General features: G+C 41.8%; 1 protein-coding gene across 16 annotated transcripts in view; it reads right to left on the reverse strand.

The window, feature by feature from the left end:
* The window catches only part of EXD3 (exonuclease 3'-5' domain containing 3), a 295,908-nt gene that overhangs the window by 196,958 nt on the left and 79,886 nt on the right, over positions 1-19,064 (reverse strand). For 10 of the 16 annotated variants that reach the window (XR_007509956.1, XM_049832296.1, XM_049832284.1 and 7 more), the window contains 2 exons: positions 5,332-5,396; positions 989-1,159 (listed from right to left, as the gene is read on the reverse strand). Coding sequence is in view for 15 of the 16 variants with exons in the window: in XM_049832296.1 (XP_049688253.1) it covers positions 989-1,159; positions 5,332-5,396 (236 nt within the window). In the remaining variant the exon portion in view is untranslated. Of the gene's footprint in view, positions 1-526; positions 611-988; positions 1,160-2,041; positions 2,139-5,331; positions 5,397-19,064 lie in introns of those variants that run through there. The other 6 variants (XM_049832285.1, XM_049832292.1, XM_049832295.1 and 3 more) reach the window with 3 other exon arrangements.

The raw sequence follows: 19,064 nt of genomic DNA on the forward strand, positions 1-19,064 counted from the left end.
ATGAAACTGGAAAAATGCCCTCTTTTACTAACACAGCTATTTAGAAATTCTCCCCTCTAGTTCCCAGCAGAAAATCTTTGAATCCAGCAACTCCCCTCAAGGGAGATCTCACCTATCAAGCATAAGAATTCAATGTTCATTCCCAGGCTTGCTCCTGGGTGCAAGAAGGGCAGAAAAAGCAAAAGCATCATCAAAAGATGCACAGATACATGTATTAATCCTTGTGTACCCACATAATCATTCTCTTATGACATAGGAATTTCAGTGCCAGCAGCACTTCACTGCACTTTGCGGATACTGTAATGGCAGAGATCAACAGCTAAAAAGAGCCATTTGGAAAAATGGGAAATGAAACAACACAAATATAAAAATATCTTGCAGTTCAGAGCCAAAAGCATACAAAAAAGAGAAAATCAGTAGGTCAGAATATAAGGCAGCATAAAGAATGGTAAACATTAGGATATATAATCTGATGACCCAATGTTACAAAGCTAATCATTCAAATGCTGAAAAGTCATACTGTTACCATTTTCTGCATTCCCGATGATAAAAGCTCCCCACCATATGGCAGGAGTTAAGCAATCGTACAGTAACTGGCTTCTATTTGCAGAACTGGAAGAATATGCAGAGTAGATTACTGCATTGGTTTTATCCTGACAGCAGGGATGTGAGTTCCAGTGGGAAAGCCTCCAGCCCGGCAAAGGCTGCAAGATAAATGCTTGATCAAAGTGGTTTGATCTGGAAAGATGGAAATCCCATTTTGGAAGGGGAAACAGAGCTCTCGCATCACAGCTTCCAGTATTATTTCATTTTCAGGCCAGCATACAACAGATAACTACAAATTTCACACCTCGTCACACCCTGTTTGTATGAGACTATAGAGAAGACCCAGGACAATGGAATAAAGTAAAATTCGGGACACTTGAGGGACATTAAAATCAATTGCCCTCTCCTTTCCCCTGGCTCTCTTGCTCTCTCTTTTTCTAACCTGTTGAACGGCAGGATGCTCTTTTATCCAAAGCTGCAACTCAGTGGTGATGTAATACCCGAGGGAATGCCCTTTCCCCTTCCAATCACTGCTGCTCTCCAGCATGTCCAGGAGTCCTGCCAATGGGTCTTCCAGTCCTGCAAAGCCCCGCCTGATTTCTTCCTTGAGCTGCTGAGATACAAAACCACATTGTCATGTACAAAGAGATTAGTGAATCCTCCCTTCCCCCAGCTGAACACAAAGCTTTATTTTTTTTAATTTAATCTATTCAGAGAGGTAACTGTTGCTATTCAGCCACCATCCGCGCCTCCAGTGACTTTTGATGTCATTACAGATTCCTTCATGGCTCACTGCACCTCAAACCCAATGGGAAAAGCAGCAATTGTCCACACTAATTATCCCATAAAGACAGAGAAGTTGTTCTGTGGGGCAGACAAAGGGGCTTGGGATTTGGGGGAGGGGGAGAAAAGAAGTGAGTTGGAGAAAGGGGTGTTATTAGGAAAATGGCAATATTGAAGGTAGATAACTGGGCTCAAAAACCTGCTCATCTTCTAACAGACCTACAAGTAATAAGGCATATAAACCCCTCCTCCTCATTCTTGTACCACAAGCTTTCATGTTTGACCTTATACACACGTTAGCCACAATGGCATAATGCTCCTCAACATAACAGGAATATTTGGGAGTATCAAAATAGTTTGCGTTTTACACACAAGATTAAAAAGAAAGAAATATCAGAGTTCAAACTCTGTCATATTGCCATCCTGCAAATCTATGCTCCTTTCCTCCAAACCTACCTGAGCAGTGTATTTTGTCGACTACCTACTGCCACTGCACATCAGGCACAGCACACCTCCGCAAGTCTAAAGGCCATGTGAAGGGACTCGGAACATGGGAAAACTCCACGCCATAAATCTGAGGAATCCCAGGGTGATGTGTTTAGAAATGTGAAGGAATTGGATACTCACTTTGTGAATGTTAATAGGCTACTTACTACCCATCTGGTAGAAGTGATAAATTAGCAGTACTGAGCAATATCTTTATAATGTTTACATTAGAAGTAGTTTCCAAGGAGCTCGGAGGGTTGGCAGGGTGAGGAAGTGGCATCCTTCAGTACCCACACAGGACCTTTCACCGCATGGTACATGTACTGGCATGGAGCAAGGCAAAAGCAGAGACAGAAAACAAGAAATCACTAGGAGCAGCTGCTCTCTTTCTTTTCTGGCTAAAAAGCAAAATCCAAAAGATGCTCACTCCTGCCTGCAGCCAGCACTTGTAATTTACTGTACACGATGGCCCCAGCCATAGCTTCCAATGGAAACAACATAAAGTTTGAAGAATGACATGGAAAACAAAAGAAAACCTACAGAAAATTTGCCAATGAATTTCTTCTTTTTTATTCATGGACAATATTTACTGGAAGACAGTTATTTTCCATAGTGTCTTTCATGTCTGGAAAAACCACAAAACCTATCGTTTATGACAGAAACTGTTTCTTTCTCACTAGATTATCAAATGCAGTACGAAAAAGCTAATGACTAACAAAGATGTGACTTTAGATAACAGATTTCTCCCTGTAAGTATTTTCCCTGTGAAAAGAATTTGCGATGTTAAACACAGGGCTCCAACTTCACTGTGAGATTCAGCAGAAGGAAAAGGCAAGCTCTTATCCAACCACAAATATCCAACACAACAGCCAAAGGAAAACAAAGCAACTCGCCAACTAAATTGCACTGTTTATAAATGGCCTCTCTTCTTTCTTTCTCCCCCTCCCCCCCCCCCCCCCCCCCCTAAGCCCCACTTCAGCAGATTTAGACTCAACAAGAGCTTTCACTACACCGCTCAGCTCCTCCTCGGGCTGGAGTCAGAGCCCAGGCTTTGGCAGGATGGGCTCTAGCAGACACCAGGTCCTGCAAGAGCACAAGCCTGCTTTCACAGGCAGAGCATCTCCAAACACTGACACAACTGCCAGGAGCACCAACTGTTGCTATCTAGACTGTCTTGACTTTGTAGCAGCTGGACTTTGACAAGCAGGGGAGAAGCCTTCTTCAAAACTTCCTAGCAATCTGAAGACTTCAACTACGGTACATATAGTTCGAGGGGAAAAAAACAAAGTAAAAAAACAAGGCATGAGACACCTAAATCAGAGAGGAAAGAGTGCTGTGCTGCCTGGCTCCTCTCTCTGCCAGAGAAGGATTCTTCTCAAACGTGTAATTGCCATTTCCATTTCAATTGATTCCCATGGCAGGGAATGCTCCTTGGGGGATTTCTACAGCCTGACAGATCATGGGAATAGGAAAATTTTGCTGATGCTCAAACTACATACTCCTTCATTCAGTTTTGGTCCCTTATTTCTAGTTACACAGCTCAGGGCAGTCTGCTGATGCCTCTTGGTTATTCCAAAACTGCCTTTCCTATGTAGGAAATGACCACTGCTTATAACCATGTTCCAGAACTGAGGTCACACCATGGACAGATATCCCCCTTCTATTCATGGTCACTAATTTGAGACCAACAGGCTGATTCACACAAGTTAATAGACAGTACTGACTTACATTCACACACAGCAAAAGGCAAAGAAGCTCACTGCCATTTAAATGTCAATGGAGCAGACTGAGCTGTATTTAAGGCAACTTCCCTCATTGATTTGAACTGGACAGTTGGATGTAAGCAGCAGCACTGCACACCTCGAGTTGCACACCTCGAGCAGGGCAGCAGCTGCCCCTGAAAAAAGCATCAACACTTGCTGTGGGTGCACTGCATGTCTGAAGGGTGGTGATGGCCTGAGCATGGATTAGCCTGTCTCAGTGACAGGGTGACAAGCACGTCAGAAACCATTGGGGGCATTCATGCTCTGCTCCCCACCTTAGAGGGAGCTGGTGCTGTGCCACCGCCTGGTCCCACCATAGCCCTCGTCATCTCTCCAAAAGGCTTTCCTCATGGTTCAGAAGTACATCCTCCAGGTTCATTAACATGCTTCTGCCCATGCCCGCTGCCATGCAGCGCTGCCTGAAGGCTGAGCCTGAGGGGGACAGACCTGCCCCACCAGGGAGCTGCTGCCTGCACGCTCTGCAAAACCATGCGTCTCACTGGGATGACTGTTCCAGAAACAAACTGAAGAAGTGGAGCTGCAAGTGTGACTCATGGGGATCCTCAAGCTTTTCCACCCTCAGCAGGAAAGCTGCGGTGCTCTCTGCCCAAGGACACGTCGATGGGAGGCTTTGTCTTTTTCAGAGCATTTTTCTTCACAATCCACACACATCCCAGGGTACACAGCACTGAGATTTTGATGATTACTCTTTCCTACTGTTGTTTTGTGGGATTAACTGCCCTCAAGACCTAACAAATAATATTGGTTTTCCTCCAACTCTAACAAAACTTGATAGAAAGCTCAAGGCTTCAGAGTTGCTGAGCTCAAGTCTATGTCGGTGACTGACCATTTGGAAAGGCACCTCTCACACTGTGTTTCCAGTTGTTTAATTATTCCCGCTGGGAACCACAGACTATCAGTAATGGAAAGTCTAAGTGCAGCAGACAAGGACAATGACTAAACACTCCAGACACCTAGGATGGAGCACGTACACCAAGGTACTCAGCCACGCCGGCCATTTTACACAGGACACATTCCATGTGGCTATGTGGTGAGCTGCAGGTTTTTGGGTCTTTTAGAAAAAAACATCTCGGCTACAAACCTGTCTGTACAACACAGAGTTAAACATGGGAAACTGACCACTAAGCTGATGCATCTAGTGTTTTTGTTAGTTTTCAAGCTCCCAAATTTAGATGAAGTATATTTTACTCCCTATGAGAAATCTCCATGTAGAGCCCATAGGGTGCTGTATAAAAATACAGCACTAATTTTAGACAGGCAGTGTAAATTGCATTCACCACTCTAAAAGGCAAACCCAAACCAAATCAGAAAAAATAGTAAAAATACTTTGAATACGAAGGCTTTGATATCATTCCACTTGGCAAAGAGCACTTTTCTACTGACTTCAACCCTCATATTTTTCAGCTACTAGAAATATTCCCCCTCACCCAATTATCCTCCATTTAATGGACAAAAAGAATGTTTAGAAGAAAACAAAAGCAACTTTGATTTTTTTCGCTCTGTAACTCAGCCCTGTAAACTTCAGCTCTTTTATACGAGCCCCTGAGCTGCTTCACATCACGTAGAGCTACCTTTTCTTTTCGCTTCTTGCTGCAAATGCATAGGCTCTTCCCCTGCGTGCTGGAACTGAAAGCAATCATGAAGACTTGCAGGTCTGACCTAAGCATTCTGCGTCTGGACATGCTCTGCATGCAGTTATTAACTGCAGTGTGGAGGGGAGGCTCAGCCTTACCTTCTTCATCTCTTTCTTTGTCCAGAGAAGCTGAAGGGTTTTCAGCAAAAGGAGTGGGTCCTGGCCTGGAGGAGGGGGAAGAGAGAGAAAGAGAGTGAGAGAGAGAAAAGGGGGAGAAAACCAAAACAAAACAGATTTATTGGCTCTGTACAGGCAGCCTAGACACACTGGTGCATTGTTTCACCGAAGAGAAATCAGCTACTCCACGCCACTGTGTTTGAAACCACCAACCTTCCAACTGTCAATCAGGATTAAAGTGCGAAAATCCCTCACTCTGAAATCCTCACAAAATAACAGACATCATCCATGCATGGCTTTAACTAAACACCCACATGGGCTGAAATACTGAAAAGCTGTATTTGTGCATTTACAACTAAATCATGCTGCTCCTATGCATCAAATACATCCCCACCAGTCCCCTCCTCACCGCTCCCCCTTTTTTAATATTAAACCAAAATGGTCCTAGAAGAGTAAGCATCTCGCACAAGCTGGAAAGGATTATCAACACACTCAGTTTTAATGAAATGGCTCTTAAGTGTTAACCTCATCACAACCTGTGGATGGAAGATGCGAGTGGGTGAATTTATGGGAAGATCAGCCTCTATTTGCTTGGCAAGCGCAGGGCAGTTCTTTGTGTGCTGGAGAGCCGAGCCTGCCTGCGCAGGGCAAGCCATGCAGGGCTGGAAGCAGGCTGGGCTCTGACTTGACTTCTCAAGATGGTGTTTGAGGAAGAGGAAAGATGAAATGCTGCTGTGATTAGTGGCAAGGCTAAAATGAAAAGTGATCAATCATTTCAAAAGAAGGTTATTTGGAATGTTTCTCTTTTACTTTTCACCTAGTTACTTGAGAACTTGCATTCAGTTGTTATTTTCTGTCTATTATCATTCATCATACCAATATTATTCACCATACTCAGTATTGCTGAACCAAATGTTTAGGAATATTTAATTTTAAAAGCAGTAACATTTTTGATATCTGGTTCTATTTGATTTGCAATTATTTACTTACAAAACGATGACTCAGAATATTCTGAAGGAAACTATTCTACTGCATCAACAGTTTAAATGTGAAGAATGAATTTAAAAATCTGAATTAGTTCTCCAAAAATACTCCTTGTATATTTAGTTCACCTCCTCTTATGTTTTCATAAAGCCAAAAGCAAAATGTTAAACTGAAAAGGAAACATCCTTTCAATCACCTTCTGCATTCTAAAGTTCCTAAACAGCTCATTTCCAAATGCTAGATTTCTTGCTTAGTATCCCATCTCACTTCATATTTCAGGTCACAAAATGCTACTTCAACTGTGAAAAGCTCTACCTCATCCAACTAAACTCTGAAGCACTGCATTTATAAAATATTTTAAGTAGCAAGCAGATTAGTGGTCGAGCCAAGAGAATGATATTATTTCCATTATCCACTAACCTCTGGGAAACACCAGCCAAATTAAAAATGCCACATTTACAATTCATAAGATAATATTTTCTCTCATCTCTGGCTGTTCTGAAATCTTAAATCTCCAAACACTGGCTGTTCTCAGCTACTGCTGCTCCTTTGGAAAAAAAAAAAGTCTCTTTTTACAACAAAACAGAAGAAAATCCAGATCCCTACTCCCCACAAAATTAGCAACTAACAGTCAAATTCAGTCCATGTGTGTGTACACGCATACATACACACTCTCCTCTTGGCTTGACTCCCAAATAAATTTATACACACAGAGGAAAAGAAATTAGAATGCAACCCAGTGTGTAACTAAATACACTGTAAATCTGAACTGTAATTAATGCAGTGAACAAGCCGGAATGATACAGGAAATGAGAGCAGTTAGGAAACCAGTGTTTCACTTCAGATATAGCCAATAATTCAACTTGTTAAAAAGCTTTCTAAACCTCAATTAACAAAACAAGCCCTTTTCTTACGTGACTTTTTCCTACCTTACCTCCCTGTAACTGAAATCTGATCTCACCATTTTTTCAATACATAGACACATGAAAACCATCTCTCCAGTCAATTTCAAACGACTCAGCACATTGCCAGCATGCCACTGCAAGCATGGCTAAGTAGGAAACAACCTCCCTCCTCCCCAAACCCTGGAAGTGAACGCACCCACAATGTAGTTACTTCCACGATGAGTCTCGGGGCGCTGCCGAGCCCTGCTGTCGGGCAGCTAGGCCAGCCGGGCTGCGGTGAAGGCCAGTGTCGAACTGCTGGGACGGGAGAAGGTCAACCATGGGAGGGGCAACCACCCACCTCCTGGCATGACCTGACCAAAAGGGTTTACTCTCCGTTCAGTCTGTGCATAATAAAGAGGCAATTCTCCAGAATGGGGATTGAACAAGGAGAGGAAACACTGAAATATTAATCGCAGTATGCTGGTGTCAGAACAGTGCTGTTTCCTTCCTCACCTGGTAAAGCCCTGTAAGTATCTAAGGAAGAAAGGCAGTGAGAGGCTAAACATGACAAGATAACTGACAAGCAGTCTCTCCTAAAGCCAAACATAAACGCCAAACAAACAAGACAACAAAGCAACATTATGCTTTTGCCTAGTCCCACCAGAGTGGACAGATGCTGCAGTTCATGTTGGATCCTGTGTTGTTGTATCTAGCCACCCTCCAGCTAGGACAGAAGATGTAAATGTGAAGGTCCACATCATTTTGGCTCCTGAAATAAATCAACAATTCCTCTTTTCTTTCTCCTGCAGGTCCTCTGTGGGGGACTAGCTCCCTCACGGTTCTCCTGGCACCACTGAAGAGTGAAAAATAAGTGTCCTTGGCATGGATAATATAGTAGTAACAGTACTGTTATATTCCTATTGAAATACCAGGTAGGTTCCTGCTCATCCACATCCAAGAAGGAACCAGCGAAACAGCAGGAAACTAATGCCAGGATATCCGAGGAAAAAGGACAGGACCTTACAAGTTTCATAAGCGTTCCAGAATAAATCTGGAGAGCAGACAATTGCTCAACACAGAAGGCAGAGAAGAAGAAATACAAGGAAGAACAAAGTAAAGCAACTGAAAATCAAATGGTCATAACTGAACCACAAGTGCATCTGGGCTTGACTCAGATGACAAGAACAAGAAAATTTGGGAGTGACCTCCAGCCACTGCAGTAGGAGCAAGAAGCAGCAATTACTAAGATACACGTATTAAACCAGTAACAGAACAGTGCCTGCAAAAGCAAGGATGGGTCCCAGAGGCCAGAAAAATGCCTTTGTATGTCACACTAAGAACACCCCAAAATCTACACTTCTCACAAAAAGTTAAATTCTGCAGAGACTCCTACATACTGAGAGATATTTAGCTATTAGCAAGGGTCATTCAATGAGCAAAACAAACAAAACAAGAATAAGGCCATCTAAAACAGCATAAAAAAGCAGCGTGGCAAGGAGGAGAGCATCAGCTCTGTTCCCAGCTATGAGCAGCCAAGGATGGCCAGGTCTACCATGGTGGAGAAGCCGAGACGTGCCCCAGGCAGCTGATCCCGTTCAGTTCCTAGATCAAGCTCAAAGAAAAAATGCTCAGTCTGACACTGATTCTTAACAGCTCCAAAAAAGGGGGTTGCAGCCAATAAAATATCTGGCAAGGCTTCACCAAAACAAGGTTATAGCACTTCAGTGGAGATCTCAAAAAGACACATCTGCATCCACTCAATCAAGACACAAATGACCTCAATTTCTTCATCTAATAGTTTCTCCAAATAGTATGTTCCTGTTGTAAAAATTCTGGCATTAGTGTATTTCCTTTCAACATTTTTCATTCTGAAAATAAATTTCCTCTGCCCTGAATCTGGTACCAAAATTGGAGGAGATGGTAAATCAAATGCTTTCCAGTTCTCAATATCTGTGGTTACATTTCAAAACCATATAAACCACAAGGCTTATATTTTTTACTTAGAAAAGTGCCTTTGAGGAAAGCCATAAACTACTTTCTGTTCATTCTCTCCTTTTCCTTTGTGCATACATCACTCAAAACCTGCTGTGATCACAACAAAAGTGGTGCCCGTGGGCTGGTGAGGTAAAGCAGTGGTTTTGCTATTGCGTCCTTGCAAAATTCTGCTGCATTATTCACCGGTTCTGCTGAAACGCCCCAGCAAGAGAAACCCACTTTCTGACTGAGGTTCCTTGTGTGTCTCGTGTGGGGAAAGTGAGACATACAACCTCAGAGAAGGAATTTACCAATGAAAAAAATCTCTCAACACTTTCTCTTCATGTCAAAAGCCATTAGACACCCCACAGCCCAAAACCTGGAAGAATTACAGTCAACTAATTAAAAGATACAGAATGCAAGAAAAAAAGGAACCCCCCAAAAGGAGGCTAATGTCACTGAAATGCAGGATCTCATCCACCAAACAGTCAATTACAGCTGAAATTCATGGACAGAAAAGGTCAAGAACAAAATGCTAATGGCCAAGTCATCTTTAGGCAGACAGCTTATACCTCTGCCTTGCAAACTAACAGGATTTTAATAAATGTTTAATGGAATATATAACAAATCCAACCCACCCAGTAAATAATCAGTGAATTTTTACTATTATCTATTGTTTTGTGTGCGTTCTGCCCCAATAAATCCCTGAAATCTGTCATCTGTGAAAACTCCTGTTCATCTCAACAAGCCTTTGAGATATTTTTCTGAAAGGAAAAGAAAGGTTCTAGATATTTCAATGTCACCATAAGTGCTGCTAGCCCATTTGCACTTAAAAACTAAAATATATAAATGTATAGGCAATGCATAAACTGGGGATGGGTGGGGGAGCAGAGTTATTCAGCCAACTCCTGTTTCAGAAGTATGACGGGTACACCTAATGCTGTGTAATTTAAATTACATCTGAAAACCAACAAATAGTAGGCTATGTGAATAAAAAATTAATAATAAAAAATTATCAAAACCTACTTTGTCTCAATTTTTTTTCAGAAAAGTATAGTTCACACACAGTGTGTGCTAGTTTTGTAGAAGAAAAGGCTGATAGGGAACAGAAGTAATATCACTTCGATGATGCAAAAAATGAACGGATACATTTTCTAGTGATAAATTTTGAGTCTCTAAGAACAAGCTGATTTAATTAAAAAGATACAAAAGTCCTCCATAGAAACTCACAGATTTTTACACCTTCCAGGTTTTCTTGCTCTGCCTACTTTTAATGAGCACACGTAACATAAATAAACCTTCCAATCTTGTTTAAGTATTTTTGAGCTTGAGAAAATGATTCCATATGGAATTTCTCCTAACAATGTGAAATCACATTTATAAAAGACACAAACCCAATTTTAGAATATAAAGGTATTATACATTATATATTGTAAAATTCTGGGTTGTAACTAAAAAAAAAAAGAAGTAGTAGATACAATAAACAAAAGATGAAATGCTATATTATTTTAAAATGAGTAGAAAGACTTCAGAAAAAGCATGTATACATGAATATGTGGGTACTAGCCAGCGGGGCATGGCAGTGCCATTCTCCTTTTGCTTTATAGGAGACTTTTTCAGTAATTTGTTCTTACTTGGATTTATTCCAGGGTCTGGGGAGAGATATCTAACATACTACATAACCATGGAATGGGTAAAGATGTCATACATGCATGCTAGAATTAATGATCACCAATCAAAAGAGATAAGGTATAGATAAATCACTTTTTTTTTTTAAACAGTTAGGATTATGTTATCGCAACAGTATTTGGTCCTGCCACATCAACCCTGTCTTGTACTGAAGACACACCTTCAAGAGATGCTTAACCCTCTGCTAAGCCTGAGGCCTCCAACAAACCTAGTATTGAGATGGGGAAATCTCTTTTAAAAGAGTTAGAAATTCAGATGACGAGAGACCACCCGCTGCCTTGCTTATTACCATATCTTTTGGAGTAACTGTTGTGTTTCCATCATAGGGGCATCCAGTTAAAACATGACCTAGCAGCAAGGATAATGTAACTTTCTTCCTTGGTTTCAGAGGGAGGGAAGAGCGAAGGGTAATTAGTACATCAGAAGCTGCAAAAGACAGAGGTGGGACGCAGGTTTTTTCACTGGTCAGAACTTGACAGCTGCAATATCCTGAGAAGTGAGTTTGTTGGTATTGCTGCTCCATCCACCTTGTACCAATCCATTCTCCATTTCTTATTGAGAACACATGTTCTAAATAACATTTAATGGCATTGCCGTAATTTGTTTGTATTTTTGCAAACAGTGCCAAGGATCATATTTCCTACCTCACCTGCAATGAAACACAACCTCTGCTTGCTTTGCATCCATGCCGACACAGGAGTACAGCTGAGACAGCCACTGTTTTCTGCAAACCCAAGGTCAGTTTTTCCCTTTTCTCATTCAACTCACTTTCTGAATATAAAAGTCACAAATGGTTTTGCTTAATAGACATGGCACTGTATCAAGTGAGTTATAACTGGGAGTGAAGAGGTATATAAAAATGTAGTTTTCCCCATAAAGAATCAAAAAGCAAACAACTTAGCAAGCAGCCAAGAAGGCAGCACTCCAAACTACCAAGAAACCATGGTAAGACCACCAGTACCAAAGCAAGGGCTTTAGCAACCCTTTGGCAACTGCTGCGTTTGCACTGCACTCCCCTCACACCTCTACGCCCCAAAACACACTTTGCTTCAGTGTGGTCTGGGTGCCTCCCCACACTCAGCACATGTGAGTGAGTGTCTGTGGATGCTGCTGGAGCACCTGGGGCCCGGTGCCCACAGTACATCTCGCCAAGTTGGCACCCAACAAATGTGTTCTTGGGGATGGGGAAGTGAGCGTGGACCTGTGCAGGTAGTGCGCGCTGCGCATCAATTATCTAATGAGCATCCACGTCATCTTCTGATCAGATCTGCAAATTCATATGAACCAAGGGAGTCTATGGCTCTTGGATACCTTGTCATCACCAATTAAACTGTCTACAGTTGTCTTAGGGGAGACTGATTTTTTCCAGAATATCCCTCACATTCCAGTAACACCATGACCGGGATGAACTTCCAACACATCCTTCTCCACCCCTGCATGTTACTTTTAAATGTGAACTAGCACCATCTTGGGGATGGTGAGGATTTCCCACTCCTATTTCAGATGCACCTGCAGCAAGGGGGTCAAAGGCTCTTTAATACTTTCTCATGGCAGAGTCTGTGTCTTAGGAAAAACAGATATTTCCAGGAATGATAGCAGTTCACTTCCAAGAACACTATGACTAAGGAGTAACCACTTAGTGATTCATTCCAATCTCCACAGACTGCAGTGATGAGACTCCCACTAAGAATAAAAGCACCCCAGAACTATTCGCTCACAGGGAAATGTCTCAGGTAGCAGTGTCTGCAGACAGGCAGAGGAATGCTGCCATGTTAGAGCCTGATCAATTTAAATGTTAATTACATCCCACCACTGAATCCTCCAGTGCAAAATTTACAAGAAGATCAGATGTCACAAAACTTTTTCATTTCAGAAGCAATAAATTGCTCTGCTTTAGCACAATTTCCAGGGCTCCAAAACTCACTCACCATTCCCGCTACCAATTCCTCAACTCCATCTCCCACAAAAGACAAATATGCTTTTAAAATGTATAACTATGTGGGTTTAGCTGAATTCAAACGACAAGGAAATGAAGTAACAAGATGGAGAGGGTCCTTCTTTATAAGGTATGTCTGGCTTACTCCAGCCTTTGGCTCGGTTTCCAATTTTAGCTACAGCTTTCTAATCGACAGAGCTTTGAACTCCACCACACAGAATGCTTCAGATCTCAGAAGGGAAGTAACCACATGCAGCTACCACAGTCTTAAAAACTCCATACACCACACACCTCCTCTATAATCTTAACATTAAAGATTTAACCTTTTGGGAGGTCTGTGAGTCTATGTTCACCAAAGAAAAGCATTTATTATTTGTTCCTCCAGTTCTTCATTCACACATTTGGATTCACCTTCTACACTAACATAGCCAGTGGAAGTATCTGCACCAGACAGAAGGGGAAAAAAAAAGAAAAAAACATCCCCAAACCCAGTAAGTTCCTCACTTGTAATCAACTGATTATGAACATCAGCTCATTTTCAGTAGCCAGAATCCTCATTTAACATGAATGGTTCCTTATTTCTCCATCTGTTGACCAGCTGTGACTGCTCCAATACACTTCTTCCAGCCCCATAATGCCCTTACATGATAGTCATCTACTCCTGCTTGCCAAACGAGAGGAGGTCTGTAGGCCATGGCTGGGTTTCCCCCGCAGTCTCTACAGCAGATGAAGAGACGGCTTCCCCACAGATGGAATCGTTACTGAAATAAAGGTGTTCACATCACCTGACTCCATGCCATGAGGTGGTCCAGACAATACTTGGAACTGCAGAACCAGTTTATGTTTTGGTTCATAGGCCAGAGAGAAAAGTCAGGTCAACCTGAAACAATGCTCCCTACCCCAGTTTTTTCCCTGTATCAAAAGCAGAGGGGAAAGCTTCCTTTCAATTCAAATGAGACAGTTGTTTCACTCAGCAAGAAATATTTTGCTTCACTGTAGGGGGGAGGTCAGCATCTAGAAGATTATCTTCTCATGGTTCTTTGCCATCTTTCAGACAGACCTGATTTAATAGAAACATCTAATTCAATTATGTAGCTTGCACACAGAATGGCAAGGTAGAGGCCAGCAATTCCTTAAGTGTAGTCTCTGGTTTTGATCTACTGTATTAATGTGACTGCATGCAATACTATATCAAAGGGTTAGCTCTACTAATTTATTTTCTCTAATATCCTTGCAAAAGCTTATCATAAAGCATTCAATGCTGATTTCATGTTTCTCATTTGATTCTTCTAGAGAAAAGCTGGAATTCCTCAGATGCCATTAACTGAGCCCACCCCTTCCTGGGATCACTATGGTAAGCCATACCTCGGTCTGTAGTGCCAACTACATCATTTCTGAAAAGTCAAAATTTAGAGATCAAACAGAAATACGGCTGGAGAACGAGCTGCACAGGCAGAACACTGAGAAAGAGAAACTGCCATGCTGGAGAGGAGAAAGGGAAATGAAGAATAGTGGGTAGAGTAAAAGCGTATTTAAAGGAATACAAGTTTTTCTAGAAAAAGAATCCAGTCTTTCTCAATGGCAGTAAAAGTCATTCTTTAACTAAGGGCAAAAGAGATCCATTATGAGAAATTCAAGTTATGAGAACATAATAGGAAACCTCACAATTTTGTTAATACATGTTCTATTTCTCAGTGAGTCAGAAGTTCACATTCTTCTAATGCAACCTCCCAACTGAAAACAATCCCCACACTTCAAGCAAAAGAATAATAAAGCACACATATGCTTCTTGTAAAACAATCCTTACAAATAACCATGGCTTTTGTTTTCATAATGGCTAAAATTCATCATTTCCCCCCCAAAAAACACAGATCAAACAAAATGCACTCTCATTAAAAGAAAAGGCTTGCTTGTCTGAGCAGAACAGCCAATAACATTTTCCTCTTATTTTCTTAGTGCTCTTTGTCAATGAAGAGAAAGGAGAGTTGCTTACCAGACACCAGAGTGTAAGGCAGGCAGGCTCAGTGCACCTCCACCCTCGGCACTCCACACCAGGACCTTCCTCTCCCCCACCCCACATCGGCCCCAAGGGCCACTCGCATTCCTCTCCCACTCAGTGCCTACAGACACCTGAGCAACAACAACATCTAGGCATTGCAGGCGGCGTGTGAGCAGAAGATGCCTTTCAGATCTGGTGCCAAATAAAGAAATAAAAATGAAACCTAATCAAGTTACACAGCTTTGGGAACATCCTCACACAGTGCCTGAGATGATCCACTCTCAGGGAGCAGAAACATCCCTTCCCCTTGCACAGTGGCAAAGGAGAGCATCTCACACGGCCGCTCTGAACACGCATGTGGGTCACCACCACAAGCAAAGAGTCATTTTTGGATGCTTTCAATACATGCTGGCTTGACAAGAAGAAGTGCACCTATTTTTACATAAGTGACAATTCTAAAAATAACACTAACAAGTTGCCTTCTAGGCAGGTAATGAAATCCAAATTAATAAAAGCCTAAAAAAATGTAACAATCATAAATCTTTTGCAAGTAATTGGCAACACTTTTAATGGCTTCCTCATCTGTTAGATGGGCTATAACCTCAATATCAAGGGTTGTTAAGCACCAAGATGACAATACAATCTCTAGCACAGGAGGACTTGGAATTGCAGACTGATGGGAGTCGGGGCACACACCAGAAGGGAGGACAGCAGTGCATTCCCTCATTCCCTTCTGATTTTTCACACCCTCTCCCTATACCTTCACTGCCAGGCACAGCCAGCGAGGCGACTGAAGACACTGAGCTCGATGGATCCCCGTCCAGCCGAAACTATGGCTTGTATTCTTGTTATTTAAGCAAAACCCACAGTTTCATCATACAATATTTATTTTCCTCCAAAAATTCAGCCAAGCTATTTTTACTTACTTTAGCCAACAGCCCCATGCATTCTTTCAGTGATAAAGAGAAATGGGTTTTGTTCCCATAAAACATCTCAGTGTTGAGGAAGGAAGGGTAAAGAGCGAGTCACCATGCTCCCAGAAGCACCGACAACATGCACTGCTGTGGAATGAGCCATTTCTCACATCCCACTGCTGAGCCGTAGGGCTGTCTTACCACACCTCTGCAAGCCCAGGAACAGAAGGGATCTGTCATAGCCACAGTACCAGTCAATGTTCCTACACTAAGTTAATGGCACTTTTAATGGAAATGGGAATTCAGAAGTCTAAAAACAACATTTAAAGCAGCACTCCAGAAAACTATTTCTTCTTTCAAGCTTTTCAATCCTGCAAAGGTGAAGAAAACTAATATTGTCCAGGATAAAAGGGAGAACTTCTTACATATGTCCTTATTTTATGGTTACTTAGCACTGAGACTGTCAGGAACAGCAGCACCAGCAGGTCTAGTGGGCTGAACTGCAGTTTGGGAAAGAAGCATCAGATGCAGAGTACTACCATAAAGCTAAAAAGATATTTTTTTTTTTCCCCTCCAGACATCTCTGGAAATCCCCAAGTTCTAAACCTAAGAACCTTTAACTGTCCCTCCTAAGTAGTTTTCTATGAAAAAACCCCCCAAAACAACTGTTAATACTAAAAAGCCATAGTACATGTTTTGAATGCCATCTTGATTAAATGCCATTCCCGCATTTTCTTCTGCCAGTTCCTCACTTCTGTGTACTTCAGAAGTATCAGCAGATGCTGAACGGGAGCCAGAACCTCTCCTTTTCTGAGGCCGATGTGCATGGTCACATTGCTGACCTCCACCAGTACAGACCAGGCAACCGGGCCCTTCACAGAGTCAGAAGTGCTGCAGCTTCATCCCTACCTGCAAGGTGAAAGGCACCAAGGGCATCCTGCTTCTACTAGCTCCAAAGGATTTCTATTTCTGTTATACACACAGTTCCATAACTGGTACAGCTGATTCAGGTATTTAATATCAGACACATAATTTGTTTTCATCTGTGGCTGGATAACCCCATCACCCAAAGAAATCTGCGGGTTAGATGTGAGAAACACAGCTTGAGCCTGAAGAACACTTCAGCTTTTCTGCCAGCATTTCAGAAGCATATTAAAATAACCCTTTCAGTAAAATAGAAATGCACTTTGTTGTTGTTTTTCTTTTAGGTGAGACCATTCAGATCACTGAAGATAGGTAATCAGGTTCAAGGAAACTTTGTTCTGTAAGTATCCAAACAAGAATTAAATTGTTTTTAAAAATAGAAGTTGAAATAGAAACTTTCACATGTTGAGAGTTCCTGATGTTAGCAAAGTATTTAGACTGTGTTTAAGCACATGTTCAAATGCACAGCTATAAACATTTGGTCCACTTTTAGTACTGCAACACAAACGCTCAGACCTTCAGCTGAAGAATTCCATGTATTTTAACCTATCCCAACCAAGTGACACCAGTGTATTTCAGCCAAAGCTTTAAACCTAAATATCTCCTTGAAGGAACAGCTCCATGGATGAAATTCTCAACCAATAAAGCTGACACAAAAATTTCCACATGTATCAACTAAGGAAGAATTTTGCTTGGCTTGGGTCCACACCCTAACTCTTTTAACCCAGTTTTTAATTAATGCTTAATTTCTGCCTAAATTAAGGAAAGTTTCACCGAAGTTAGGATTCATGTGAGCTTTCTAATCTTGCAATTACAACTGAAACTAACATTTCCAGCAAGGAAAAAGCCCACAGCTTTTATTGTCCAATGCTTGACAAAGACAGAATCAGAGGGAGACACAACTATTGGAACAAGGCTAAGAAATAGAAGAACACATTACATTTTGCCACTTATTGCTTTTATTAAGTATTTACTTTGAAATTCACAGCTTTCCAGTATCTGTGTGAGAGATACTCTTCATATGCTCTACCCAACACATGTTAAAACTTGTACAAATCTCTCCCGCTAGCTAAAAAAAAAAAAAAAAAAAAAAAAATGCCAAAGTCTGCAGCAGATATTAGTGTTATCTCCCCCAATGCATGGGTATTTTTAGCCTTAACAGATCTGCTGAGAGGAAAGATACAGAAAACTGTAACGAATGCCTCTTCAGATTTTTTGTAAATGTAAATGTGTAGGAATTACAAACAAATGCTTCTTTTTTTCTGTTTACTTCCACATCTTCAGTCTGAGCACCAGGTGAGGATAAAAGGAAGACAAGCTAACTAACCCACCAGCAGTACTTCACCTCTTAGTCTCACATGCTGAATGATGGTGCCCTGCATCACACAGCACTGTGTCCTGGCAGTCACTGCCTGCCTGCCTACCTGAAGCCTGCTGCTGCAAAATTCACTTTTCCCTCCTCTGCTCTTTCCTCAGCCATTCCTCCAAGGTGCAGGTAACAGTGGGTAACCAATGATCACCCCCTCCAGGCCAGCAGGTCCCGGTCACAGATGGCTTATTTTCTGTCCCTCAGGCTGTGTTTTCAAGAGATGATGTCTCCAACACTGTTACCAGCTCTGTGCATTCTTCCTTTTCTCCTCCCTCCTCCTCCTCTGCCTGTGTGGGGAGACAGGCTACCAGTACCAGCGGTGCAGAAAAGGCAGATGTGGGCATCCATGATCCATGCTTTTGTTGGGCAGTATACCAAACCAAAATTATTTGCTTTACATGCTAATTTGAGAAAACATCATAGCTTTCTTCTAATAAAAAATATGGCTTGTAATGTAGCTTTTCAGCTTCCCTTCAGGTTATATATAATTTAATTAAAAGACTCAGATAAACAAAGTGGAGAAGACCCATTTGTCCAGGCTGAATCAAGCTCTCCACAGACAGAATGCAATTGCTACCGCTAATTTTTATGTTGAAGAAAATAATGGTGAAATTGCTATGCTAAAAAATTCCTTCTTCTTCCTATAGCTAATTACGCCTCAGTGTGTTATGTTAAAACTCTGTCTCTAGTACTGATACTCAATATTGCCAAAGAAAGTAAGAATCTTCAAATAATGTGTTCTTCACACATCTCTGCTCCTGTTGCTGCTTTTGAAAATCCCATCCTGAGGTGCCAGGAACAGTTCCAATTACTCCCAAATGTGTCCCAAATACTGAATCTGCTCCCTCCATGCACAAAGCTCTCCAAGTCACCTTTAAGTGATTGCAAAATTGCCAAATGTTTTTCCATAAGCTGCCTGGCTCAAACCATTCTTCTCTAGGATACGTTACAGACATTACATGCAGGCTCAGGCAAAAACTTGCCCAGTACTTCACATTGCACTACCACTGACTGAACAGCTCGCCTTGGATTTCTTCAG

The sequence above is a fragment of the Accipiter gentilis genome, chromosome 29, assembly GCF_929443795.1.
Source record: "Accipiter gentilis chromosome 29, bAccGen1.1, whole genome shotgun sequence".
Lineage (NCBI taxonomy): Eukaryota > Metazoa > Chordata > Aves > Accipitriformes > Accipitridae > Astur > Astur gentilis.